This window comes from Harpegnathos saltator, unplaced genomic scaffold (assembly GCF_003227715.2).
Source record: "Harpegnathos saltator strain DR-91 unplaced genomic scaffold, Hsal_v8.6 scaffold9, whole genome shotgun sequence".
NCBI lineage: Eukaryota > Metazoa > Arthropoda > Insecta > Hymenoptera > Formicidae > Harpegnathos > Harpegnathos saltator.
Window position 1 is genome coordinate 473,388 of NW_020230717.1, and position 27,859 is coordinate 501,246.

Here is a 27,859-nt window from a genome sequence, read left to right on the forward strand (position 1 = left end):
AAGATCAATATGGCGTCACCGGGTGTCAAGTTTCAAAAGACGCCATAGCTCCGGGACGGTTACGGGCCCCGGGGGGTGGTCCCGGGTAGGCGAGGTGGAAGAGACGAAGGGAAAGAATACCGTGACCGTGTGGAGGAAGGGGAGGAGAAGCACTTGTCGCGATCAGGATCAACTTTGTTGTCGTCGCTGAGAAAAAATGGCATACGGCGCGTTTCGTCACTGGTCGACGACGTCGCGAGGGTGGCGCGTTTCTATCACGAGGAGACGAGGCGACGAAGAGACGCGGTGTTTCGACCGGATGACGAAGAGTCGTGAAACAACGCCGACGACACGTTAAAATCGAAGTAAAATCATCGAAGGGCACTCGTACACGCCACAACTTGAACCCACGGGCGAAAAAACGTCCAGACGAGGCGAGCCTAGACAGCGACTGGTTGGCGGGCTGTGCCCAACATAAATAACCACCATGGCGAAGTACGATCGCGCAATCATCGTCTTATCTAATTAGAGTATACATTGTATACGAGATGTAGGGAGGGAAACAGATAGAGTAAGCATGGAGGGAGAAGGGGGCAGTACACACATATATGATAATGCTCTGTTTACTATTTTCCCGTCTGCCCCCTCCTTCGATCCACGCGCGTAATTTCATCGCGGTTGCGGTGTTTCTTGCCGTGTTGGTCATACGCAGGCTTTCTGATGTATGCGTGTAATGTAAGAGTTAGTTTAGTTTTCACAGATAAGCGCACGAAGGTAATCAGGAAAAGGCTCATGTGGGTATTTAAATATTTGCTCAATACACCTGAATTTTGAATGTTTGTCCTCTAGTCTTCTGTTATAGCAAGTTTATTAGAGCAATTAGATCATTAGATCATGTTACAGTAATTAAATGAAATTTGTTTATATGTGGTAATATCATTGGCAAACCCATAGGAAATGCAACACGCAAAATGTCTATGAAAGCATTTGAGATTTTTTCAAATGATCGCATTAAACCTAATATGAGCCTTGTTTGACTCTTGAGTCTCCTCAGAGAAGAGGCAACAGCGTCGAAATATTTGCATATTATAGCACACAGAATCGCTTCTGCTTCTTGAGCAAATAAGTTCCTCAAGACGCACCATGCTCATTGAAACTATTGAACCAATGCTCACATCCCGCGCTTGTAATTTTAATCTTATCTGCCCCAATGCCTTATCAGTACCGCCTAATCCCCCCGATCATTCGTTCATGAATGATTCGCTCGCTAAGCTCAGTCATGCGCCAAAACTGACACGTCCAGCAAAACGTATCCTTCGCGTTGTCCTCGTGCTACTTTTTACAATGAGAGGCATTCGGACGTACTTACGATCGCCGTCACAGTATCTAGGTAGAATAGATCTGAGTAAGCCGTGTGAGTATCATAGCTAAAAAGTCAAAAGATGCCTTGCTTAGAGTTACATAATGATACGCTATTTACCAGAATTCTATAAATTCGTTGTTTCCTTAAGTTTCATTAACTACATTTATGATATCTACAATTCTAGGATCTTTATTTATCTTTATGCTTTATCTTCTCCCCATATATATCTCGTGTACATTGTGTTTTACCATCTTCATTGTATCTTGAATAATTTTAGTCTACTATGAAACGTTTGTTCTGAAGCAGCATCTTCGTTTTCAGGGAGATGATGATAGTGTTCGTTTACGACACTGCCAAGTGTTGTAAAGAGGAGGATGACCCTGCCGAGGCAGTCATGTACTTTCATCCGGCCTGGGTGTCCCTGACGCAGAGACTGGCCCTGGCGGGACAGCTGATGGGTGTGTATCATTTTCTTTCAACGTCATTCTCAGCTCCACGCTCCATCACGTTGCAAGGTGGGAAGTTTGTGCTGGTGAAGCTCGGCCAATACGTGCTGGTGAGTGCATTATAAGTCATGTTTATCTTACTATAGTGAAAAACGGGATTTGAAGCAACTTAGTTCAAAGAGTACTACTTTAAAGAGAGAAAGAAATGACGAAAGAACGAGCATTATTTCAATGTAAATACAAACTAAAACTTGGATATAAGTGGATGTGAGCGATATAGTCACATCTCTGTGGTTTATGGTAATTGATTGATTGTAATAATTACGTGTGCCACTAAATAATCGTTAAGCCTTCTCTCTTTGAAAAAAATAAGTTTGTTTTAGATTCGGCTATTAATAGCAACTTTGAACTCTGTTCTGTTGTTGCAGTCGACTCCTCCATTGCTCACCCTCAAGACAGTTCAATGAAACATTGAATAAACATTCTATGCATGATATTTTTATTTGCGCGTATTACGCACTCTCGCTCCCCTTGCTTAGTTTGTATCAGAGGTCGAGTTATTATGAGTTATCTGCTGACACAATTCATTCATTGCAATATTTCTACGGGGAACACTAATGTACTTGTCGCGTGCCTACTTTATGAGATTAATGATTGTAAATTGTTCTCCGCGCTGATTAATTCCACAGGCGGTGGGAACAGACAGGAACATACAAGACTGGATACTCGAGAGACGTGCGGACATACTAGAGTCGTTGTTGAAGTTTTTTCACTGTGATCTCGTCAAGATACTGGAATCCCTTAATAATGACCGGAATAGATTCACTGAAAAACTGTATCAGATGTTCGAGACCTACCTGCCAATTCTGCAATATAGTGCCAATCTATTTTCGAACATTCCCGTTATTAAACTTCCAAAGGTGAATACGAGGAAAATTCTGGTTATCAGTACAATTGCATTAATAATTTACACATAGTTGTGTCAATAATTTATAGCTATTGAATCCTTATAATAATAGACAATTTTCAAAATACAAGTATCAAAGTATTTATGCAAAATTCTCTATCTCAGTAAAAATATGTTTCTTTTTAGAGTGCCAGCAACATATTCTTAGAGGCAATCCAAATGTTACAACATTTTCAAGAAACAAACGGTGTTTTGGGTGGAGCGTTGTTCTACAATAATAAGTAATGAAAAGTATAATATTTACAGACAGAATTATATATATTACTTTATTTATATTGCCTTTTATATATATTTCTGAGTTGTTAATGTTTTCACTAATTATATCCTATTGCTATTCTCTTTTTACTACATATATCTTATTTCTACTTATCTTCTTAGGATAGTTGCTACACAGCTGGGTGCAGATTTAACGAAACAAATTGTCATTACTGATCCTTACAGGATAAAGGTACTTTCTTCTTAATTTTTACAATCCAATTTAATCTTAAATAATATAATTCATGTACATTATTATTGTTAATAACATTTTAAAAAGAAGCATGCAAGTAATAAAATATAAATGCAAAATATAAATTTACAACTCATCCTTTATCCTTATTTCAAGGCTCCCGCGGAAAAGGTGCCTACGGAATTTCATTTACCAGTCGGTGTTCAACTGCTGCAAGTGTACATAGAACGGAAACAGCATGAGAAACTGGTACAAGAAGCGAATAACGAACGCTATTATCACTCATACTTGGATACCACGATGAAAAAGATTCCACAGAGGAAGGTAAAAATGCAATATAATAGTGAAACAGGATCAAATACTTCAGTAGTCAATATTAATAATTTATTAATTATTTATACACTTTTTATTAATTCCTATATGTCCCTTAAAATTTGTGCGAATATTCTAAAAATTGGCAAAGTGCCGGCTACTGAACATTTATCTTATATATAAAAAAATAAAATTCAATCGTGCAATATATAATTATGAAATTAATGTTTAACGAACTTTCAGAATACGATGCCACAAAAAGGAAGCAGCGCCAAGGAGCCTCCCGTCAGCAGCGCGTCCTCCGGCATGAAGCGAGACACGTCGCGTATCTTCACGGTGCTCGAAGAGGGTGAAGAAGGCGAACCGGCGAATTGCAACGATGATCTGGCAAAGTACGTACCGTTGGTACCTCCGGCGATCCACGACTCACCACCGCCAATCAGACGCAAGCAACAGGAGGTCAAGCAACAAGAGCGTCCCATCAAAGCACCCATCAGCGCTACCGCTAACTCGCTCACGCCTAGCGTGTGCGCGACGCCATTGAAGGACGTCAACCGGGTGTTGCACGACATGGCCATGCTCATCTGCGGCGCGCCAGACGAAGACGAGGATAGCGAAGAGAAAAAGGAGAACGATCGCGGTGATGGGAACGAGTGTAAGACGTCGACGAGTTCACTGCACAACCACGACGACGACGATATCCCCGACGTTGTCAAGGAAGCACTTAGGTAAACACAGTATTCTAGAAGAATGTCTTATATTTTCTGCTGTATCTACTATAGCTTAAATGATTTATTTCTGTCATAGTGCAGTTTTGCATTATTTAAGTTAATTTTGAATTATTACGTCAGATATAAACGTCTGAACAAGCTGAAGAATGCCACATCGAAAGAAAGGCTAATGAAGAGGAAGGATCTCGACAAAACGAGCGTCAGTTTACCAGATCTAACGTCAATCGACCCGTGCTCAGGCAGTTCTTCCAGAATTTGCCTGCCAGAACTGAGCAAAACGTAATTACCAATATCAAAATTCTTTATTTTAAATATCTTGAAAAAATAACTTTTATTTTATCATTATTCTATTAATTCCTATCATAATGTACGTCAAGTGGTATAATCAATTACCGGTCTGCTTACAGATTATCCAAATTCGACGAAGTTTCTCCAGACTATAATTCAGACTCGCTTCACCGGAAACCACGCACTCGCAAAAACGATAGACGGCATTCGCGCACCATCACCGATCCTTGCTTTCCCGTGTTTCGATACGATGGTCTGCCAGTTTCGCAATCTTTATACGAACAGTACGTTGCTTCTCGCTACGATCACGAGTTATGCAATGATGATGGTAACGGCAGTATCTACGAACATCGCAGTGATAAACTGCCTAAAGAGCAGTTACGGGAAACGTTGTCGAACGACTTGAATGCGAAATCATCAACAATCAACAAGGGTTCGACGATGAGAGATGCTCAAGAAGGTATGAATTTTTTCTAATAAATAAGAACTGATTCATTCTAAGTTCATTACATTTCAAAGTAAATACTATTTCCAAAATTTTTGACAATGGATCCATGACAATAGAAATATAAATGCAAATGCAAATTATCCATACTACCTACAGGTCTATTCTTTTTAGTTGAGATCTAAGTTGCAATTTTATCTTTGGAATAAAATAAATATATTAATTACTTAGCGTTGAAGAAAAAAGGAACAAAATTTCAGTCCAGTATTAGTTTAGTTAAAAACACCAGTTTTATGAACAGATTCTGTATTGTTAAACAAAAGAAACAAAAATCGCCTTTATCTCCGAGGAAATTAATTATTACTTATTATATACAATTATTTCGTTGTATTCTTATATTTTTGTGAGTACGAATTAGTCTTTCTATATCTGTATGTGTGTCGTTCTTATATATCTCGATAAGAAGCCTTATGAAGAAAATAAAGAAAATATGTTTACATGTTAAATTCCTTCAGGGACACACGTGATATATACAAAGTTAGAATATCTTCGTCACTTTCAAACATATCTCGCATTCAGATAAACGTATCGTAACTCGGAATACATACATGTATGTCATTTGATCTCTCGATCGGGTTTACGTATTTTATTTAGGCTTTATGTTAGCCTAGCCGGATCATACGCAATTATATTGCTTTGTGCGAATATATATATTTTTTTAAGTATATCGTGCAATTCATATTTATTTTAATCAAAATGTTTCGTCTGGATTATCAAAAATCGGAAAAACGAAGCGGAGTATATTACGCACCCTGTGAAATGTGTTTAGTACTCAACGACGGGCTTGGAACAATGGGACAGTAAGTTTCACGTATATATTTTCCAAAAGGATAAACTACCGAACGAGGACAAATAGCTTAATTATTTGGAAGAGAGTCATGTGTATAAATTCATTAGAGTAAAAATCGATAGCGATATAATCCTACTGAAATCAAATCTGTGAATACTATTGATATAATTGAGCTTACCGGTTAAAAAATTATTTGAATTCTTGTTTGAAAGACAACGAAATGATCCACAGATCAAGTAGTAATCTTTTTTTCCTCACTCCGTTGAATGTTTATATTCAGTATGCACGCCCGAGGATGGATGCGCTTACGGCCTCAGCAAAAGTCAGCAGCAACAGGAACAGTCCTGCCACAACAATCAGAACAACAAAAACAACAGCAACAGAAGGTCGATGAGGTTGCCGCTGAAGCCGATAAATCTAACGAACGAGGAAGATCATTGGGGAACGTGCAGTGGTTCGAAATCGTGCAACTTGACGTATCTGCGGAAGGATGGGTTGGACGGTCTGCAACTTACCCCGTTGATATCGAAGCTCAGCGTGCTTGCACACGAACAACGTTGTTGGGGCCCTCGGGACAACACGCCGAGCGACAGCCGTCCGGACGCAGCCTGTGCAACCTTTGCCTCAGTTGCGCCTGCCACAACCTACATTTCAACGGAGCAGCAGCAGCATCTAACGGAACAGCAGCAGCAACAGCAGCAGTACCAAGTGGAACAGCAACACCAAATGGAACAACAGCAACCTTTAGTGGAACAACAGCACGTAGCGAAACAGCAGCGGCTGATGGGACAGCAGCAGCTGACAAGTCATCCGCAACAATTAATAGGACAGCAGCAGCAGCATCTGATAGGACAGCAGCATCTACCGGAACAACACCATCCAACGGGGCTGCAACATCTGACAGGGCAGCAACAACAAACAGTAGGACAACAATATTTAATGGGGCAGCAGCTGCAGCAAATGGCGGAGCAAGAGTTCGAGAGGACACCAGATCCGAGCAACACGCAGACGAACAACATCAACAACGACGACGAAACGAACAACGACCGTTCCACGGGCCACGCGGACGAAAGAAATTTGTGCGCTCAGTCCACGAATTTGACCCAGACCGAACTGTTCGTTTGTGGCCAGCAGAATATGGTGCTGGTGCTGTTAATGGAGAACGGTACTGCGAACAACCCCGAGCTAATACACGCCCTCGTAAGTTGCTGAATTTCCTTGAATTTTAGTCGATTTGATACCTGAATATTATACATAATACCAAAGTGTATGTTATAAATGTTAATTAAGTAATATTTTGTACTAAATGTGCGAAGAATGTGTATCTCGACAGGCTTTATATAAAAACAGGTTTTTGGGTACTATAAAGTATCGTCTAAAATCATGATCTATGTGTACTTGATCACATGGGTGTATCATGTAGTATTATATAAAACATGTTGAAATCTTGTGAATATTTTAAGGTATAACAGCGTCGATACATGCATCTTCGTGATTTTAATGGTGATTCGTTCAACACACAGTGGCAAACCTGCGTGAGCACCCTAGGGAAGCTCGAAACGCGGCTGCAACAGTGCCTGGAGCCGTTGCCGTCCACAGACAACAAAGAGCAGTACAGCATTCTGAACGTGGACCCTCAGTGGGACACTATTCAGAGAGCAGGTTTATGGGGAATCACCGATCTAGATATCGTTTCCAGTCTCCACGACAGATTCCTACGTTCCCGTCGCCAAACGAATGGGTCGCAATACTTAACGGAATTAATAATCAGGTAAAACTGAAATTACAAATATCAGGGAGCTTTTCTCTCTCTCTTTCTCTTTCTCTCTCTCTCTCTCTCCCCCCCCCCTCTCCCCCCTCTCTTTCTCGTATTAGATTGTCGGAATAAATTTGATTTTCACGGGACAGGAAAGAGGACTCGGTGATTTACGGGAACCAATGCGGGAGAATGGAGGTGTTCTACCAGCAAACGGTGTCGCCGAGCAGCTTCGGGTCACTGCCAACTCCAGCGGACCTGATGGGGATAGTAGCCCTCAAGGCGAAACGTAGACTAGAGAGAGATCACGGGATCGTGCTGCTGTAAAACGGAATTGTATATCACCTGCGTCACAGTGTAGCGTGCGCAGCGGAGAATCCGTGTCACTTTTAACCCTCGTGTGATCGTGAAAGGGAAATATCTCGCACACTCAACGCGGGTGAACTATATTTGCAGAGAATATAAATCTTACGATATATTTGCCGACAATGTGTACTTCGCTGCTGACTAAGCTAGTAATAATAGCGCGTTTGTATCTTTCTCAATATAATTTGCGATTGCAAAATTTGAAAATATAATTTCTCAAAAATTCGATTTAAAAGCACAACCTTTTTTTTTTAAGTATGACTTTATAATAATGATGATGCGTTATAATTGAGTAATTGTTTGTTTCTCGCGAAAAGACGAAAATCAAGTTCTTATGATGTTTTCAGCAATAGAGTCCTTTTTATCAGTAAATGATACACTGATACATTGTTCCAAAATAGCTCCCGAAAGAAAATTATATAAATACATAATCACACGAGGGTTAATTATTTCTTTTTTCGATACAACGCACGATACGTTATGTTTCCGGCCACCATTTTGGGCACCATTTTGTACATATTTTTCCACGCTTGCGAATTTTAGTGCAGATCACGTGCATTAATTAACGCGCATTAATTAATTATTCGTATTAATTAACGCGAATTGCCGGCATACATTGTGAACGGAAAAACATTCGTTCCACCGTGTGTTGAGATGATTTCAACGGCAAGAAAAATACGGTTGACAGGAACGTTTTTCTACATATGTATTTTTGTAAACACAAGATAATTCGCAGAAAATTGGCCACAACAAGAGCTTTTGTATTGTCGCCGAAGTCCCGGATGGCACGGTATTATATCTCATGGAAAGTTTTTGTGTAAGCACGACAAGTGTACATTCGTGCTGTCTCTGGGGTATGTAACCTAGTAAAGTGTTTTTACCGTGTCACGGTTCGAGAAATTTTCTACGATATAACTAATCGTCGACATCTCGAGAGTCAATGCGTTTCCTCATACATATGTATCTCTACCGTTTCAATCGCGTAGATAGATGTTACAGCTTACACTATTTTGTATTACGCAAGGTGTCCCAGAATTGAGACGAAAAAACACACACACAAGGCCTTATCTTTTCTGAAATTCTAACGCCACTGAGTCTTGGACGTCTCTCTCGCCGTATTGAAAACGTCGCGGCGCCAGTGATTCTCGTAATTTTATGAATAAAAAACGAAGCGTTTTGGGAGCGTCATTCGTCACTTGATCTTACATTAATCAAACTTTACCTTAAGGTTCGACTAGAAGAATATTGACCGTTGAAACTCGAGGGAACCGTCGAGGCACGGAATATGAAAAGTCAAAGGATCGAGGGATCACAGTAAACGATGACATCCGACGACGTTTTTGCCGGCAAAAGAAATCGGTAAAAGAAACGAAACAAAAATCATCGAATCTCGCGAGGATCGCGAGTCACATCTAATTGTCCACCAATTCTAGGACATCTTGTATATAGTTGATTATTCTTTGTACATACGTGTGTGTGCATATAACGAATTAGTTTGTAATTTATTGTTTTGCGTCCAAGCAGGCGCTATTTTAGGCCGTTCCGGTTTTATTAGAGCGATCGTAGCAGTGTTGAGCGAGAGAGAGAGAGAGAGAGAGAGTCGAATGCACAGGTTGCGAAAAATCATCGATAGACACAAGCAGGAACGAGGCGCGATTCTCGGCGCGGAAATAAGTCTGGCTGCGATATTCTTTTCTCTATGAAGTCTTGTTTCCAAGAAAAGAAACCGATCCTCAGGATCCTTCTCGTCAACTCGAATAATGCGACATCGTCGCGTGGTTGCCGCCAGATTTATCTCGAGCCATTCGTCTCGCTTTGTTTCTGCATGAGAAGCATTCCCTCGTCCTGCAATGGAATTTTCACCTCGCTGCCCGGTGCATTCACACGAGAATATCAGTATTTCGAGGTCCGCGAAGGCGCTGCGTCCAGTATTTCTAGTCGCCCGGATTGCTTTTGTAGAAGCTGGGGAAGAAACGAACGATCATCGATGATAATAATACCGTAGGACACGATGATCATATCATTTGTCCGCCGCGCCGTCGATTTCTATGTAAAACTTTAGCCATTCTCCTGGCGCGACATCGAGTCGCGCTTGTGTACTCGGCGCTACTTAAATCCGCTCTTAAAGCCGTCGCGATAAATCTTTAGAGCGAAAATGTCGACGAGCTCGCGCAAAAGTCACTCGCGCGAGGCGAGTTTTGTTGTCCTCTTCTTCTTTTCTTTAACTCTCACCATTTTATCACAGTAACGACGATACGCGAACTGCAACCGCTTGTGTAAATACACATATATATTGCACGGATAAGGGGCTTTCTGGCGAGCGAAACCGAATCGCGTGATCGACGTCACCGCGCGCGCATACCGCCGGGGTGATCTCCTTTGTATTTTACGTTTCATAAATCCTTCCAGGCTTTCGTTCGAGAGACGAAGTGTAATAAAGAGCGATTCGTTGCTTTTCGAGTATCACGAGTGGATTGTTGTATACCACACACTCTCTCCGGCGTATCCTCTGCGATCCTCTTCCGTACCGCAACATTAATCCTGAATCACCCGAATCTATCCCGAATTGCTCGACCCGACCGTGCTGCTGCTATAGTAAGTTTTCAACACTTACAGTTTTCTTTCTTTTTATAACTTACAGTTTTCTTTCTTTTTATAACTTGACAAGAGGAATAAAGTTTCCAATATTCCATCGTTAAAAATGGTGATGTATAAGTCTTTTGGGTTTCAGTTTTTACTAGAGATAATTAATTTTATTTCTTTTTAATTTGATAAGGAGATAAAATTTTGCATATTCTATGACAGTAGATGGAACGAATCGACGAGTTGTAGTATGTGAGTGTAAAATGTATCAATCTTCATCCAAGCGTTGGGGAATACGGGAGCAAAGTGATTTTCAATTTGATTCTTTTTAGTGCCGCAAATGGATCAGCAGAGAGAGATGGCTCGAGGACGGAAATTCGTAGCTGCGTGACCAGACTCGATCTAGGCGAGCCTTCCGGTCTAGCCGGTTCATTATCATACCGGTGTCATGTAACGAAGAATTTAACGTAAATAGTGAAGAAAACGTTCGTTCCGACCTAGTATTATAAATGCATAAATGCATTACAGGGTGTGTGCACGAGGAAAACTGCATTCTAATGCCACACGGCGTAAATATGTTTTGCGAGGAGAGACGCGTTCGCAGAAAAAAGTTACTTGGATATGCGACGATGGCGATAAATATGGATTATGAAGATCGAGCTATTTCTCCAAACTCCACGAAGGAATGCACCTCGCGTCGAGGAGTCAGAAATATCATCAGCAGCCAGAATTTGACGTTCGAGTCGTTTTGTCGTCATACGTTATGCATATTGTCTTGGAAGTTTCCTCGTCGTGTAGATCGCATCCAATCAGAAATGGATTGCGTAGATTCGAAAAACGCGATTACCTCTGTGATTTGTTCCCAGTTATTTGTGTAATTTCATCTGTCTTATGTAAATCTCATGACTAAAAATGACCGATTTCTTGTTATTAGGTAGAACAAACGCGCGAGTATCGTGCCGGTAACATTGAGAAGTCCTCGTACGTGTAAATGTAGCTCGAACGTGTCGTGCGCTCGCATTTAATGAAAAACACATTAAACTATAAAAAAAGAAGCAGCCCGCTGGATTATGGTAATTGAGGGGGCCTCGGAGGTAGAGAACGCACGCCTCCGGAGCGTGGACCAATGGCTCCGAGAGAACGGCGAGCCCACCGTCCATCCGGGGTATTTAAAGCGCGCCACTGTGTGCGGTTCGCGATAAGGTACACTCGCGCGTTCGGGGAATCGTCGCCGAAGGTTTCCAGAAGTTTTTCCCTCTCGGATCTCTCCCGGAGAAGTCGTCACGATGGTAAGAGCGAGAAGCCAGCGGCTCGCACCGCGACTGGGCGCACGCAACTCCGTTGCGTCAGTGGGAAAAAATCTGCTTTTCTGGCTTTCCCGGAGAATATTTGGCATCGAGCGTGTAGTATATCTCGTGTCTTCTTCTCTGTTGTAGACCACCTACACCGACAAAGGGCCGAAGGTAAGCATCGTTGTGTCTCTTATCATCTGGAATTAAGTTACGAGTCAGATACAGTGTATGATGCCGCGCTTTTCAGCCTGTCGGAGGGAAGTTCCTCAGCTTCGACCACGTGAAATTCTGGGTCGGAAATGCAAAGCAGGTAAAGAAATTCGAGCGTAATACGCGTATCCAACGTGCGTTTATTTTGTCTCGAATGAACTGCACGCTTGATCAGGCTCTACTAAGACGTGAAATTGATCGCAGCGTGAAATTTTACGTGATGTAATTACGTCACAGGCCGCCAGTTTTTACCGATGCCGCATGGCCTTCGAACCTTTGGGATATCGTGGTTTAGAAACTGGTTCCAGACGAACAGCCGCGCATGTTGTGAAGCAGAACAAAGTGAGTAACGAATGCAAGGTGAAGTAAAAACTGCCCTTGGGAAAGTTATCGCACAAATTCCAAAAAATAGTTTCGTTCATTAATATTAAAAAAAAAGAATTTCGTTTATTAACATTTAATGCCGGTGGGATCCTTTGATGAATTACGATCGTGCTTGCAGATCATATTTGTATTCGAGTCACCCTACGAGCCTGACGATGAAGAGATGTCGAGGCATCTCACCAAACACGGGGACGGAGTGCGAGATGTGGCGTTCAGCGTCGAAGACATCGACACCATTGTGAAGGTAAAGCGAAGCTGGACGACAAGAACGTTTCTCATACTTTCTCGAGAACTGAAGAATAATTTTTCGGAATCATCCATGAAATCGAGGAGAAAGTGAATTTTCTCGTTTAACATTCGACAATAAGATAAGCGTGATGAGATTTATCGAAGCTAATATCTTCAATAATTGCAGGTCGCCAAGCAAAAGGGTGCCAAGATAATGCGCGAAATTTGGGAAGAGAGCGACGAGTACGGCATCGTGAGGATGGCTACTTTGAAAACCGTAAGTGCGGAGAACGCGTGGAAAGATCCTTCGTATTTTCTTCTTGCAAGATGTCGTCGAATACATCTAATGTTGTTCTTTCTGTTTCCAGTATGGTGACACGCTACACACGCTCATTGACCGAACAAAGTACAAGGGCTTCTTCTTGCCGGGCTTCATAAAGGCATCGGAAGACTGTCTTCTCAAACAATTGTACGTACATGCGAAAACACAGTCACACGTAGCTTGAGTTGCTCGGAGAATTCCGAACTGATCTCTTTTAGAGAAAATGCGAAATCAACACGTATTGTTCGTTAGATGTTTCGTAATCCTTCGCGCAGTCGGAAGATTCCTAAGCAAATAATCTATTCCCGCCAATATATCTTGGCGAAAACTTCCACGCACTTTTACGAGGTATCTGTCGTTCTCATCAACCTCTCTTAAATGATCGCAGACCGCGAGCGAACCTGAATTTCGTGGACCATGTGGTGGGCAATCAGCCCGACAAGCAGATGGAACCTGTCGCTAAATGGTATGCAAATCTATACGTGGCACCGTAAACACGTTTATGCTAACAAAAAGTAATAAATTATCGTAGTTCTCTCGGGAGCTACTTCGAGTGACGATGATAGTTCTGTCATGAATCATCGATCAAATATATATTAAAAAAAAATTTGTTAACGCACTCATCGGTATATGATACATAACACCTCGAAGCAGTTTCATTTCTATTGCGCGTCGTTATTTGATCGGCATTTTTCGAAGATGTGTGATAGTAACGCGCGTATGATACATTGAAGTAGCTGTTTATTTCATAAACAAAGTAATTTATAACGATACTAAACTATGATATGCCACATGGGTGTGTATATATCATAACTATGATATATTATTTGGTATTATACTAGCATACATAATTAGAGCTGCTTATAATAATATTATCGATAGGTAACGGTATTAATAGTATAACAAATCTATCAGTATTTACGCACACAGCTAATATTTCCGAGTATATACTCTGCTAAATCTCTTTCCTCAGGTACGAGGAGTGTTTGCAATTCCACCGATTTTGGTCGGTGGACGACACGCAGCTGCACACGCAGTACTCGGCACTACGGTCCATCGTAATGACGAATTGGGAGGAGACGGTGAAGATGCCGATCAACGAGCCCGCGGCGGCCAAGAAGCGCTCGCAGATCCAGGAGTACGTCGAGTACTACGGCGGTGCTGGCGTGCAACACATCGCCCTCAACACCAGCGATATTATTACGGCGGTGGGTATTACAATATAACGGGTATTATACATAACTCGCACGCGATCTAGGATACGATCTAGATCCAGACATTCCGAGATGCAACTTTGCGATCGCGCAATTTACAATCGTTCAAACCGTATCAATTCCAAATGGACCCAAGATTGAGGAGACATGAGTGTCTGATCGAATTTCAAGCGCCTGCAGTCCCTTAAGCTTGAAGAGTTACATCAATGTTCACGCTATTCACAATACAATAGAAGTCTCGGAAAATGCTCCGTTTCCGCAGATAACGCATCTACGCGCGCGGGGGATGGAGTTTCTCGAGGTGCCTGACAGTTACTACGATATGCTGAAGAACCGCCTGAAAGCCAGCGGCACGAAGATCGTGGAGGACTTGGATATACTGCAGGTATTATCTCTATCGTAAATAAATAACGACGGGATCTCATCTCCATTACGTCGAGTCGAGAGCAGCATTATAAATATTTTGATATTCACAATTACACTGTCACTGTCGCAGAAACTGAAGATACTGATAGATTACGACGAGAACGGCTATCTCCTGCAAATATTTACGAAGAATATGCAGGATCGGCCGACGTTGTTCCTCGAAGTCATACAGAGGCGCAATCACAACGTGAGTAATTGAGTAATTGAGAAAGCGTTCGAAGAACGCGGTTAATTGCATTCGCAAGCTCTATCGCTTAAACCTCGACGAGGCCGACGAGAGTATGGCGTGCCTTCTTCAAGCTCTCCCTTTCTTGTCTAGGGCTTCGGTGCCGGCAACTTCCAGGCGCTGTTCGAAGCGATCGAATTGGAACAGGCGAAACGCGGAAACTTGTAAAATATATATCGACACATTTATCAGACTAACAGAGCATGATCCATCGGCGTAAAGTCAGTTCTACACGACGCAGCGCGACGGTAACAAACGTACGCCACTGTTGGTCAATGTAACACATTAGCCGCTTCGTGGTGTGTGTATGTAAATTTTTTATCTCGACAAGTGAATTTTTGTATCAGCTGAACATTGGCCGGGCTTCCGTCGTATTTCGTGCCGGAGCCAGCCTCAAGCTGGATGCGCTCGTGGAACGTATAATAAACACGTCACTACCAATTAATTCCGTATTCTTGTATTTAATGGCCAACAGTCGTATTACAAAAATACACAGCATTAATGTAAAATATGTTACAATACATTTTGAAGCGTATTTAATAATGCAAACGTTACCTGCCGTCGAAAATCAAATTCTCCCGACAAGATTACCTAAATATACGTCTGTATGTATGTGTATTGTGCTACCGTAAATTCGCATATGAGATTAACCAAGTGACGTAAATCCTTTTTTCAGAGAAGTAACGCATATCTTCGTAATATATATATATATATATATATATTACGCCCGGGGCGTATATATATATATATATATCTATCTGTGTGTGTATGTGTGTGTGTATTTTATATTATATGGAGGAGAAGCGAGTTGGTAGAGATTGTGTGTAGATGTGTGAGTGTATACAACACATGATTTTATTAATCTCTTGACTTCTGTTTTCTTTTTCGTGGCCAAGATATAAGCGGACAAATATTCTTCATATAAAACTTGTGATATCTAGAAATAATGAAGGAGGGGGAGGGGAAACGGTGGGCAGGGGGTAGGTAGATGAGTAGGTATGCGATCGTGATGTAGAAGAAAAGGATCAATGGCGACGGGTGGCTGCGCTCACTTGGCTCGATCTCTTCGGGATGTCCGTCGCACGGCAACCCCCGCCCATGATGATTGGTTACTGGTCGCGGTGAACCAGCCCGATCTCTCATTGTTCACGCGGTATCATGAATGCCAAGGCGAAAGATATCGTGCTGACAGAAGTATGAATTCCCCATCGGCTTTAGCACAAAGGTCTGTGAGAAGGCGTGCGGTGGATCCTCGTCTGCCTGTGGATAATCAGAGATACTTCAAATAACGCACCTGATAACACACACACACACACACACACACACACACACACACACACGTAGAGTAGAGGCTTTTTACAAATTTATATGCTAAGAAACAAGAGGGAAGAAAAAAAGGGACTGTCGCGCTTCTAAAGGGGAGCTTTTTTCTAAGAACAGTCTCAAAGCTGCTTTTAGAAAAAAAGAAGCAGTCTCTTCACCGTGCTATTATACACAAATCAAAAGTAAGTATCAGAGCCGTACACATGTAAAAATAACTGCGTCAAGGCCTTGTGTGAAGTAACTGATGAAGTATCGATGTAGATTAGAAACATTGTTAGCGAAACACACCATCCGCGTCGGAACGCGATTGCCGGCATGTTAATGCCACGATTGCACTTGATTTCCCAATGATGTAAGATACGAGATAACATATGACTGTATTTAACGTAATTCACTGGACTAAAAGCATAGAGAAACGCCGTGGCTGTAGGCGTCGTTAACACGTGAGCCGTTATAGCTTGCGATCATCTGTCCCAATTTGTTCAGCAATTTAATCTCTATGCTACGTTTAATCGCTCGTTTGCGACACAATTGCCGAATGGCTGTAGGTTTAGTGCTTCTCGGGAGGCGCGTGCTAAGTCAATATGAGGTGGAAGCGAAAAGTGCGGCATATCCGATCCAGTGAGTGAAAAACTCGTGGGAAAGAGGGATACGCAACCAAGCCATGTTGTGCATTATGTAAAAAAGAAAAAGAAGCACCCGGATCTTGGATGTCGGGGGACATCTCGAGCAACAAGGCTTGCCTGTAATGCAGAGCAACACAGGGAAAGACTGGCGGGAGGGCAAGGAGGAAAGTTTCCGGTACCTGGTGCCTAAACCGTGTCGTGCAATGCGAGTCTGAAGATATCGTGCTGCACGTAAAAGCTGGTGCCGATCGGCTTCAGGACAAACGTCTGGATGTACGCATGGGGCTGATCCTCGTCAGTCTGCCCAAATCATCAATGACAATACAATTAGCGAGTGAATTTTTTCTCATCGCTTTTGTCTTCGAGGTAGACTCATGTATGTAGCGGCAAGTTGTATCGAATCACGAAGATCATTCGATCATACAGGTACAGAAGGTAGAGAGAAAGAAAAGTATTGAGGAAATAGGGCAGAATTACAGACGGGACTTTTAGACAGTCAAATTGATTACCCGATTGGTGCTCAATTTTCATATACAAATATTGCGGATACGTTGCACTTAACATATTAAGCTTTCTTCTCTTTCTGTGAATAATATGCTAGATATGAGTAACATGACAGACACTGAGAATTCAGGATACACGGGAATTAAATTACTGAACTGATTGGTTTGACAATAAGATGATACCTGTGAGACTCTGACTTATATTAATACAAAACACTGTCACTTTTGACGCTACCTCGACTACAGAATGTAGCTGAACTGCTAGGAAAGATGTCGTTCAACATCCCTCTCATGCAGGAGCTTGTACGATTAACTGATACAACTATTCGATAGTTCTAAAAATTCTTATCTTACCTGCAGCCTTCCTAATACATTAATGAGAACTCCACCATCAAACATGGGCTGTGAATCGATCGCTGTTATTATCCGATTTATCTTTTGAAAAGATAAGCTCTAAAAAACAAAAGAAATAAGTCAATAGCAGAGTGGCACATTTTGTCGCTAATATCTCAACTTCCTTAGTTAACAGAAACCGAAATGACATGATGTTTGGCAGCGAATAAACGTCACAAGGGCGCGTTTGATCCTTGTCACATCCTACATGCAAGTAACCCCAAAAGCAACAAGCTAACAGGAGCATAATAATGGAAAACGCTCAGATAAATTGGACAGGCATGACTCGAGCTTACTCACAGTTAACTTCTCCATTATCTTCATGGCGCCTTGTAACTGTAGGCCTTCGAACGTCATGAAAGACGTCTCCGTCTGCGAAAACAGGTTATGTCAGACGACAGAGTTATCGCGGATGGGCCGAACGGTCGGCCAGCTGGAGCCACGACGGTAACGGCACTTACGTTATACATGTTTATAAGATTCGGCCTCTGCGCGGGGTCGTCGAAGAGCATGTAATACTGCTGGACGAAGCCCTTACCGATCGCCTCATATTGCGCGTTCATCGCCATGATGCAGCGGGGACCCGGGGAATTTCGCCGAGACCGTTCCGAGTGATCGTCGATACGCTATGAAAAGGATTGCGTGGAAACACCGAGAAACGCCCGCGTGTCTCTCCGCTCTCTTCGTCCTCTCCTCCTCGTCGCTCGCTAGCACCCTCGCCTCGCCGACTCGCGGTGTTATAACCTTACAACTGCAGAACGCACGGTTATGTAGATGTATCACTACGTTCGGCGAATTCCAGCAAGTTCAAACGAACCAGTGCGCAGTACTGCTCCTTCCAACTGAACTTTTTGCACTGACACCGGATGCGTGGGCATATTAAAGCCCATATCCAACGATTTGGCCGTTTTCCAGCGAGGAACTTTGCGCCGGCCAAAGCTGTTTTGTTGGCTGTGTTAGCACAGAAATTAATTTAAACCACTAGTTTACAAGCTCATCAAATTTAGCTGAGACTCAACCCATATGGATAAACTTGTTTATATAATGGGTTTAAGAGTTTCGACCCGTTATTTTGTTTTCATATAAAGGGTCTACGGCTTTTATTAGACCCGTTATTTTAATTAGCCAATAAAGGGTTTACAGAATCATTAAACCTGTTCTTTTAATGTGCTAATAAGGGATTCGCAGGTTTATTAGATCAGTTATTTTACTCAAATTATAACATTCTCGAATGACATGAGTTCCGATTGTTCCAGGAGTGATTTAACCCGATTTGCGGTCGACAAAAATAAAAATTTATATATACAAGTAAAAGAAGCAAAGTCAAATCATTCTTTTGCAAATGTTATTCAAGATTTACATTTTGAACGCATTCAATAAACACACAGTGCGAAATCATCGACTGACTTCGATTGGTTTATACTTTCAGATCTATTGTATTTACTAACAGTCAATCGAATCGCTTAATTGTGTAAAATATGCAATGCAACGTGACTCATGATTGCATTTATCGTAAGAGTAAAATGTGATTTGCTATTTGGAATACAAGGTCGTGCATAATAATGAAGTGTTAATTATAAAAAAGAACGAAACGAATATACATATAGTCCAACTAGTCAGAATGACCGATCAAGATGCGAATAATAATACGCTCCCTTTACGGGAAAATTTAGTAAGTGTTACTATTGTTTATTGAACTATATTAATTCAATTCATATTATAAATATTACTGATTATTTATGTGACACTAACAAAACACTGTGCAGACAGTTGATGAAAAGTACATGAGCTTATTTCTAGTTAAGTTGAGCTTTTACATTTAAGGTACAAACTGCGGTGCAGTTTTTGCAGAACCCCAAAGTAACGCAGAGTCCAATGGATCGTAAACAGCAATTTCTCAAAAAAAAAGGCCTTACAGATGAAGAAATTAAAGCAGCTTTTAATCTGGCATCTATCAACACTGTGGTTGATCCTGAGACTCTCTATAATCAGAAAGTGTTACCATATACTGCTGTACAAATGCCACGAATGGCTGCTTACTCATGTTATCAAACAAATAATAGTCAATTGACACTTTACCAAAAAATCAAAGAACTTTTTAACTTAGCAGCATTGATTGGTGCAACAGTATACTGTATTTATTGGTTTTACAAGGTATACTATCATAGTGTAAAAAATTATAAAAATTACTCCGCATACCACATTTTAAGAAATTTTAAGAAATTGTTGGAAAAATTTTATAATACTGTTTCTGTATAATTTCTGTATAGTTTCCGTATAATTTTCCAGAAATTTATAAGACCCTTTCTATTTGGTCGGAAGAAGCCAAAAATTAACGTGGAAGATGCAGTTGTAGAGTTAAATGAAACAGTGGACAAATCTGTAACATCGACAAAAGCTTCTATTTCAAAAGTGAATGAATATATATATGAAATGAAGGAACAAAATAGAAATATCTTAAGCACAGTACGAGAAGTCAAAGTGGATTTAGTTAATTTAAAAGCTATGCTTTTATCGAGGTATATATATCTAATCTATACTATTATCATGTAGATTATAATTATTTGTTTTTGCAATAGTATAATATATATATTAAAATGTACACATATAGATCAGTAATAGCAATTTATTGCCATACAATGAGATTACTTAATTTAGACATTATTTGCTGTTTTCTTCTTATATGTGGAATTTGTTTATGTTATATTCTTTTTACAAGGGATCAATCATCAATCACAACCTCACACACGCATGCACATGTACAGGTTTATCTGAAATTGCTTAAAAAAATAATATATAATCACACTTTAATAGTATGATAATTCTTTTTAAACGAGAATTACATGATCTTACAAAATATAAAGTCCAAAACACCAAATTTAAAATATAAATTTGTGCTTGTTTTTGCTTTACTTACGTCTATGCTTTGACAATATATGCTTTTGAATCAATTATGGTATAAACAGTCGCATTACACGCATATATTCCTCTATATGGTGAAAAATTGACACATAAGAAAAATTGTAATTTAAAATCTTTACAAGTATTCTGTCTACAGTTGTATTTATTATTTATCATTAGCATCCGATTATATTTTAATGATAGCAAATGTTTAAAACAGTAGAAGGTTTCCCACTGCTCCGACATCTATCCCAGCATGGCAGTTGGATACCACAAATGAAACTCAAGAAAAAGCAACTGAACGGGAGGACGATGCTGGAAGTGGAAGTAACAATTCAGACAGTTCCTTAGAAATGATTCGAGAGGAACCAACCAAGGAATAAATTTAGGAATTCTGTGTCTACCATAACCACTTCTGTAAAGATAGTCTTCTATATGCTGATCCTTATCATCATATATTGGAGAAGAGGATTGTGGATTGAAATATTTATATGATATTAGAGATGTGTCGCGCGTTACTTTTATTATTAGCAATAAACATTTTTGCGTTCTTGATGAAATTGGTCACTTCTTAAATATTTTAATATTTAACAACTGCTGATTGTTGTACAAAGAGCAACTTTCTGAAGTTTCCAATATTATTGAAAAACAGTTTCATACATTGATAACGTCGTTTCTGTTACAATTATTAACAATATAATGAATTAATCGGTAAAATAAATGTATTGGATGAAATGTAATGGGTATATTTTTTTACTTATAACTTTTAATAAAATACGTTTTTCGTACAAGATCTAAACAGGAGTTATTAATTCCTAAAAGACTTAGTTTGATACTCTTCGTATATCTCATCGCTGTACATATATAAAAATCATGAACAGAGAAAACATAGAAATTATTACTCGGTGTTTTCAAGAATGTTTTCAGATGATCATATTGCTCAGTATGTGCCAAGGTATGTGATTTATAGCAATTTAATCGATGTTATTTATATAGTGTACATAAGGAACTTCTTTACATGTGGGAATTAAATTATTTAACGTGAAGATAAATATAAATAATAAATATAAAGATACATTTTATAGGAGACAATGATCATGAAACCACGCGATTCACGTCCCTTCTGGACTAAATATTGACACTTTAATCCATAATTGATTATCAACGATACACGGAAGTACCGTATTAAAGAATATCCTAAATCCTGTCGCATCGCAAAATGAGATATCGGTGTAGCTCCTCACCGATATGGACGCACATTATCTACCGGTAAACATATGTGTATGTACAGATATGATTTTATTGAACAAATAGATTAACATTACTTCCATTCAGAATACTATATGCATTGCCCATAGCTCGTGTCTCGAGCAAACAGCGGATTGTTATGTACAATAGAAAATACATAAAAGTCCTACAATATATAATAAATAAATGTTAAGGAAAAACAAAAAAAAAAAGAAAAGAATCTTCATTACAGAATAAATTATCGACGTCGTTAAATCTTGTGCACATGGGCGCGCATTTTTTTGTCTTTCTCAAAGAGAATTGTACGAATAACTTTTACATTTATATATAAATGCATGTGTATGCATGTATACGTGTGTGTATATATATGTATGTATGTATGTGTGTGTGTATATATATATATATATATATATATATACACACACACACACACATCTGTACATATACACACACATGTAGATATTAAATAAATCCCATATTTTACGTCTTATGTATTACTGTTCATTCATACAAACAGTCACACAATCAAACACATCCCAAGTAGTATGTACAAATCGTATGATATCCCATTATTACTGTAGCATTTTTCATGATGTATGGTTAAACAAGCAAACAAAATACACAAGCGTGTGTGTATGTGTGTAGGATTATTATCATCTTGCTATTAATTCACGTAAAGTGCGTTACCAATGGAAATCAATGATCGCAGATCATAGTTACACATATGTAATATCTCATTTCGCGAGAGATTGACGAGAATAGATATATTACTCTGTTTCCTGGTTTTACATATTATATTACATATAATATACATATATAATAATATATATATATGTATAGATATATGTATACATATACGCATACATTATTATAAATATTTATATATATTATATGAATATATACCACTTTATATATATATATATATATATATGTACCAGATATACCAGGATATAGCTGCCTCACTGATACAGTGAGTTGCAGCAAAGTCCTTTTGACTTAGTATATTTCTCTATATCCTAGTTTAATAATATACAGTAACAAAAGTATCTCATTTCGATTATCTTCCTTCTCGTTCAAATACACACGCGCACACATACACACACACTTTCTGCCTTTCTCTCACTCTCTCTTTCCCATTCTCATTCATACGTTCGTTCTCTCTTACCATGATGTGCCGCAAAAAATACATAAATAAAAACTTTAAGTAATCCTTACCTAAAACGAAAAGATCCTGCTGATACATAGCGCGATTCTATATTATTTTCGTACCTTGGTCTTTGGCAAATGCTTATGTAACAGAAGTGGTAAAGAAATTCGAACAATTTTGCACACATATGGACTGTATAATATAAAGAATTATACTAGGATACTTTGTGCTTGATGTAATTATTGGCTGAATACCATTCCTTTCAATATTTACTCGTTATTTGACAGAAAAAAAGGAAAAAAAAAGAAAAAAAATGAGGACTTGAGGAGCCTCATTGTTTCATTATATGAGCAGCGATTTCTAATGTTGTCCTATTATCAATAACAATAATAATTCTAGGCTAGACACACTAAATTGTTAGCAGCTTCATCTCTAGAGAATATCTAGCGTACCGCTCAATCCCAACTATGCTACCAAGTATGATGTAAGTGTAAATTCCTTGAAAGAACAGAACGCACGTCTTGCGTGAAGCGAAGAGCATCCAGTACTGGAAGTAAGCTTAATAAAGCAGTATCTCCTGCATCGCTGAACCATGACTTTATGGGTATCGCGTTATCTATGACATAAATAAAGAAACAATAATGCGTACAATAGCGCGTATCATTATTATTATCATCATCATCATCATCATCGTTATCAGCATGACTTTTTTACTTTAATTTTATATATGCCATTAAAACCAAATCAAATATGTATATTTCTTCTTTAAAGCAAAACGTATCGTGAGATGAAACGATTTTTAAATTGCTCTTTAATATCACATTTCTCTCTCTCTCTCTCTCTCTCTCTCTCTCTCTCTCTCTCTCTCTCTCTCTCTCTCTCTCTCTCTCTCTCTCTCATTCAACTATTTTTAACACATTGCATTCAAAAAAACCAAATGGAATTCTTTTTTCGTATATTTTACATTTCTTTTTTCATTCATTCAAGATAGAGAAAAAGTAATAAACAATACAAGATTGATTAAAAATATACATAGAAAATTCATAACATATAAATAAATAAATAGTATAGGATAGTGATATATTCAGAGCAAACTTAATTTTTAAAACAAATATAAAGAACTATCAATAATGTAAAATCTCGATCATTTAATTTTATCAGATTTGATTTTAACATATATTTAAACATAAGATTTGCTATTGCATCTTTTCATTTTATAGTTGTGTCTAATTATCTAAATGTCAAATGTATAATTAAAACGGAATTAATAATTAAATTTATGTACAAAAAAGCGCATATTTCTCGTAATTCTTAAGTCACTCACTTTTCAAGAATTGAAAATCTGCAAATAGGATATTTGTTTCAGTATTTGAGGAATGTTTCAGTATTAATTTGATTTCCTTCAATGCGAGAATTTATATGATTCGATTCGAAAATAGACTTTACCCTATGAGAGCAGTACCTGATTTACAAAAATTATTAAAACATTTCTAAAACTGAGATTGTATCATCACCGACAGATTGGATTGGAGTACAGTAACCCGTGCTTACTCAACTGGAGGAGTGTACCAGTGGTTGCTTTTATTTAGACTTATCCGTACGTCTCTGTATTCAGTGCTTGCTTACCGAGCATCAACATTAAAAGCTGCAAATAGATACGTCCTTCATTCGTCTTGTCCTATTCAATTTTTGCTTCGTCAATTATACAGTTAGAAGAGAAGATTAATATTTTATATGACACACGGAAAATGTAAAATTGCCAACTAAATATTATTGATAAGTAATGCAAACGTATCGTTCGTTAATCTCATATGACGCTGTTATGATATCACAGATATCTGCTAAAAGACTTATGATTCATGTCTTCCTGATTGTTATCAGTTATCATTGAACTCTATTATATCTCATCTCTACAATATAGCGACACGAACGACGCACATATCATATGGTAAAAGATACTTTTTACTAACAGAGACATTTTATTAATAGTCTTGTTAGATAATTAGGTAAGATTAAACACTATTTCATGAGGCATAAGAAGAGACACAAATAAAAGTAATAGACTAAAAGTAATAGACAATAATTAATCAAAATAGTAAAAAGTGTGTAGGACAAGTTAGTTTATTGCAATAAACATAAGTATTATTTAGTCGTCATGTGACATAAGTATGATATAAGTACTCGATTACTTCAAAAACATGTTTGACGACTGATCATTCTATCAACGAGTTAATACATAACTGTACATGGTTGTCAGCACTTGGTAAGCAAGTTCTGACTACAGGAAACAATACTTAACAGAGAATATGATATATATATTATGAAAGAGACTATAAAGGGTAGTATAAAGTCCGGATGGAAGATGATCTTATCGAAGATGATTCTCTCAAGGCTATTTAAAATTATTTATTTCTTATCACTCTCGTGTAAATCACGATCGAGATTGTAGTTCCTAAGATAACGTTTTTGCTCGTGCACACGAAAGATGATCATAATTAAAATTATGTATACTTACCCGGGTAAGCTCTATAGGCTCCTGGACTGTTATCAAGAATAAAGACTGAGGAGAGATCTGAACAAATTGCAGACAGATCCTTGGTATAGGAACCCATTTCTGGTGTACAATGTTGCCTATAATATCTGCGCCTTAATATACCTCTGTTGTTGTCTAGTTTATCCGCGACTGCTGCCCCATATATTTCCATGGATGCAGTGAAGACTACGAGTTCGTACCTGAACATAATATTGTTGTAGATAATAACATAGAAGTAATACAATCTTATCTCAGAATCAAAGTTTGAGTGTAAGAATGCAGTTGAATCCTGTTGGTGTCCTTTCCTCTTTAACAACAGTAACTTACCATTGACTAACAATGTCCAAGAAGAAATCTACATGTGGTCTTTTATGAACAAAAAACCTAACAGGATGTCTGTCTATCGTTACTTTAAGAACAAAATCTGGAGGTGTACCAGGCCTGACGGTTGGCCTCGCTACTCCATCGTGATGAGAATGAATTAATGTTTCATCTAAATCCAGTACTAATACCTTCCTCTTAACTATACCTGAAACATTCCTGTATTATAAACAAACCCTAACAAGATATTGATATAAGGTGATAAATAAAATTTATACATTATCAGTACTTACTAAGTCTGTGCCTAGATAAAGGTGAAAGTGGGAAGATCTCATATTTGACTGGCTGCATTTGTGATACCTACAAAAAAATATTAAATATATCATTTATATATCATGATTTAAAAATAAATTATGCACAATACCAACTGAGACAAATTACAGATTCTTATCATAATACAGCAATTGAGAAAAGATAGATATTTACTACAAAATAATAAGACTCATATTCTATACATTAGAAAACAACCAATACATATTACAGTGTGACTATCATAATTATGACCAAATCATATCATGGATACATATGAATAAAAATATAAACTACAAGTACACAATTTGCTTCACATCAAGATTAAAATCTATCTTATATAGACATTAAAAAGTGACATGAAACAAATTCTCATGGTCCATTACAGTCTCTTGGAGTCTGACAAAAAAGAAAAAAAATAAAATAAAACATAAAAATGCTAATTTTCTCATACAAATTTGGCTTATCATCGGAGACAATAGCTTTCGCTGTTGTACTCGCGAACGTTACCAGAGCGTTATATCAACACAAATGTCAATACATGTGCAGCGAGCGGAGAACGGCGCGAAGGAAGCGGAGTGACAAGCGGCTCCACGATAGGCGGTTGTCTAACGCAACAGGACTCTCTGAAGAAGGCGAATAGAGGCGCGAGGCACCTACTTACGGTTCTAACCTGCTTCTTGAGTAGAAAGCAAATGCAGGTCCACACACGGGAGGCCATTAAGAGGAAAGCTCTCATCCCCATCTGCAATTGCTTCAGCATCTCTACGGGTCTTCTTCACCGGGCCGAAGTCCGGCAACACTTAATCTCCAGTGTCGAATTCCTCTCGTATTACCGTTCTCAGTCTTTCCCTCTGCGTGTGTGTCCCTTTCCCCGTTTTGCACTCCGCTTCGCGTCGCAAATTGCGAATCGCGCGAGCCCCGCGCGCGGGCAACCGAAAACCGAAAGAGTGGACTTTTTACTGCCGCTTATCGTAAACAAACGATAACACCCCCGCGATCGGGAGAAAAGCCGACGTGAGTCCGCGTGAGCGGCGTTTTACGCGCGTGCCATGCCACTCACACGAGTAGTCACGTTTCGCGCGTGTCAATGCACCTTATCGTGTTCGCTCATGTTTTTTCCGCAAAATCCGACCGTGATCCCCCTTTACGCACAGCACGCAGCGGCCGCCATCTTCCGCGCATCGACCCAATTTTTCCGTGCTCCGAAGTGGCGCGCACATACGATGCTCTACGAAATCCTTCCCGATCTCGCTGATCTCACGACGCCCGTCTCGAGACCGAAGAAAGGAACGAGACTGATCCGCGAAGGTACTTGCAATCATTCTCAGTCGTGATTACTCTGACATCGTGCTCGTAAAAACCCGACGAAGTTGGAGCCTAGGAAAATAGCAACTTATGCAAACAGCTCTCGGCGTGTTCAAGGTAAACGTAAAAGTTAGTTGCTTTTCTATGTTACATGCGAATTAAGATTCTTCGAACAAGTCGCATTCGTGGGGCTCCGGGAAGCCGTACAAATTGAACGATTCAATGATTGAATATTGCTACGGATATATATACGCATATAATAGTTATTACAAGGATTCGTATTTCAATTTATATCTCATATCAGAGAGAAACCTGAGAGCGGCCAACACGGCATTTTCTGCGACATCGACTTTCCGCCCTGGGAAACGACGACGCCATCTGCATCCATTTTGAGAGGGGAACTACGATGTT

General features: G+C 39.3%; 5 protein-coding genes across 9 annotated transcripts; 3 read left to right on the top strand and 2 right to left on the bottom strand.

Moving 5' to 3' along the window:
* On the top strand, positions 1 to 10,417 carry HPS4 (Hermansky-Pudlak syndrome 4 protein). Of its 2 annotated transcripts, none has more exons than XM_011141394.3 (12): positions 1 to 474; positions 1,664 to 1,898; positions 2,478 to 2,708; positions 2,882 to 2,976; positions 3,134 to 3,203; positions 3,360 to 3,527; positions 3,759 to 4,243; positions 4,367 to 4,525; positions 4,654 to 4,994; positions 6,110 to 7,029; positions 7,353 to 7,600; positions 7,738 to 10,417. In XM_011141394.3, exons 1-12 carry the CDS (start codon positions 467 to 469, stop codon positions 7,910 to 7,912), a joined length of 3,135 nt encoding a protein of 1,044 aa, XP_011139696.1. In that variant the 5' UTR covers positions 1 to 466; the 3' UTR covers positions 7,913 to 10,417. The 2 variants fall into 2 exon arrangements, with proteins under 2 accessions (XP_011139696.1, XP_011139698.1); XM_011141396.3 differs by lacking the exon at positions 1 to 474 and adding an exon at positions 1,378 to 1,393.
* Positions 10,418 to 11,615: 1,198 nt separating this feature from the next.
* Hpd (4-hydroxyphenylpyruvate dioxygenase) lies at positions 11,616 to 15,371 on the top strand. The gene is made up of 12 exons (XM_011141398.3): positions 11,616 to 11,823; positions 11,971 to 11,997; positions 12,074 to 12,136; positions 12,274 to 12,378; positions 12,539 to 12,664; positions 12,836 to 12,925; positions 13,017 to 13,117; positions 13,359 to 13,436; positions 13,944 to 14,178; positions 14,447 to 14,569; positions 14,681 to 14,797; positions 14,930 to 15,371. Exons 1-12 carry the CDS (start codon positions 11,821 to 11,823, stop codon positions 15,002 to 15,004), a joined length of 1,143 nt encoding a protein of 380 aa, XP_011139700.1. The 5' UTR covers positions 11,616 to 11,820; the 3' UTR covers positions 15,005 to 15,371.
* Ntf-2 (nuclear transport factor-2) lies at positions 15,278 to 18,617 on the bottom strand. 3 transcript variants are annotated; one of them, XM_011141400.3, is made up of 5 exons: positions 18,499 to 18,617; positions 18,143 to 18,432; positions 17,982 to 18,053; positions 17,643 to 17,741; positions 15,278 to 16,096 (listed from the first exon to the last, which is right to left on the bottom strand). In XM_011141400.3, exons 2-5 carry the CDS (start codon positions 18,248 to 18,250, stop codon positions 15,983 to 15,985), a joined length of 393 nt encoding a protein of 130 aa, XP_011139702.1. In that variant the 5' UTR covers positions 18,251 to 18,432; positions 18,499 to 18,617; the 3' UTR covers positions 15,278 to 15,982. The 3 variants fall into 3 exon arrangements, with proteins under 3 accessions (XP_011139702.1, XP_011139703.1, XP_011139701.1); XM_011141401.3 differs by lacking the exon at positions 18,499 to 18,617 and adding an exon at positions 16,965 to 17,085 and having other exon boundaries at positions 18,143 to 18,492; XM_011141399.3 differs by lacking the exon at positions 18,499 to 18,617 and having other exon boundaries at positions 18,143 to 18,492.
* A 196-nt stretch (positions 18,618 to 18,813) lies between these two features.
* Positions 18,814 to 21,292, top strand: Pex14 (peroxisomal biogenesis factor 14). Its single transcript, XM_011141403.3, has 5 exons — positions 18,814 to 18,989; positions 19,111 to 19,353; positions 19,506 to 19,835; positions 19,971 to 20,200; positions 20,803 to 21,292. The coding sequence occupies exons 2-5, from the start codon at positions 19,303 to 19,305 to the stop codon at positions 20,963 to 20,965; spliced, it is 774 nt and encodes a 257-aa protein (XP_011139705.1). The 5' UTR covers positions 18,814 to 18,989; positions 19,111 to 19,302; the 3' UTR covers positions 20,966 to 21,292.
* Positions 21,293 to 22,746: 1,454 nt separating this feature from the next.
* On the bottom strand, positions 22,747 to 27,321 carry Dd (CTD nuclear envelope phosphatase 1-like protein dullard). 2 transcript variants are annotated; one of them, XM_011141405.3, is made up of 5 exons: positions 26,814 to 27,321; positions 26,125 to 26,191; positions 25,838 to 26,039; positions 25,493 to 25,710; positions 22,747 to 23,593 (listed from the first exon to the last, which is right to left on the bottom strand). In XM_011141405.3, exons 1-5 carry the CDS (start codon positions 26,901 to 26,903, stop codon positions 23,448 to 23,450), a joined length of 723 nt encoding a protein of 240 aa, XP_011139707.1. In that variant the 5' UTR covers positions 26,904 to 27,321; the 3' UTR covers positions 22,747 to 23,447. The 2 variants fall into 2 exon arrangements, with proteins under 2 accessions (XP_011139707.1, XP_011139706.1); XM_011141404.3 differs by having other exon boundaries at positions 26,805 to 27,319.
* Between the last annotated feature and the right edge of the window lie 538 nt (positions 27,322 to 27,859).

Excerpts from the sequence above, each read along its gene's own strand:
- Dd (XM_011141404.3), bottom strand. The coding sequence starts at position 26,903 with ATGCTGAAGCAATTGCAGATGGGGATGAGAGCTTTCCTCTTAATGGCC. Across the intron at positions 26,192-26,804 it reads TCAAGAAGCAGGTTAGAACC|GTATCACAAATGCAGCCAGT; the intron begins GTAAGTAGGTGC and ends ATTTTTTTGTAG. Across the intron at positions 26,040-26,124 it reads TTTATCTAGGCACAGACTTA|GTATAGTTAAGAGGAAGGTA; the intron begins GTAAGTACTGAT and ends GGAATGTTTCAG.
- Hpd (XM_011141398.3), top strand. Across the intron at positions 13,437-13,943 it reads ATGGAACCTGTCGCTAAATG|GTACGAGGAGTGTTTGCAAT; the intron begins GTATGCAAATCT and ends CTCTTTCCTCAG. Across the intron at positions 14,798-14,929 it reads TACAGAGGCGCAATCACAAC|GGCTTCGGTGCCGGCAACTT; the intron begins GTGAGTAATTGA and ends TTTCTTGTCTAG.
- HPS4 (XM_011141394.3), top strand. Across the intron at positions 1,899-2,477 it reads AGCTCGGCCAATACGTGCTG|GCGGTGGGAACAGACAGGAA; the intron begins GTGAGTGCATTA and ends TTAATTCCACAG. Across the intron at positions 7,030-7,352 it reads CCGAGCTAATACACGCCCTC|TGGCAAACCTGCGTGAGCAC; the intron begins GTAAGTTGCTGA and ends TTCAACACACAG.
- Ntf-2 (XM_011141400.3), bottom strand. The coding sequence starts at position 18,250 with ATGGCGATGAACGCGCAATATGAGGCGATCGGTAAGGGCTTCGTCCAG. Across the intron at positions 18,054-18,142 it reads ATCTTATAAACATGTATAAC|ACGGAGACGTCTTTCATGAC; the intron begins GTAAGTGCCGTT and ends CTGTTTTCGCAG. Across the intron at positions 17,742-17,981 it reads AGATAATGGAGAAGTTAACT|AGCTTATCTTTTCAAAAGAT; the intron begins GTGAGTAAGCTC and ends TTTGTTTTTTAG.
- Pex14 (XM_011141403.3), top strand. The coding sequence starts at position 19,303 with ATGACCGATCAAGATGCGAATAATAATACGCTCCCTTTACGGGAAAAT. Across the intron at positions 19,836-19,970 it reads GTATTTATTGGTTTTACAAG|AAATTTATAAGACCCTTTCT; the intron begins GTATACTATCAT and ends ATAATTTTCCAG. Across the intron at positions 20,201-20,802 it reads AAAGCTATGCTTTTATCGAG|TAGAAGGTTTCCCACTGCTC; the intron begins GTATATATATCT and ends TGTTTAAAACAG.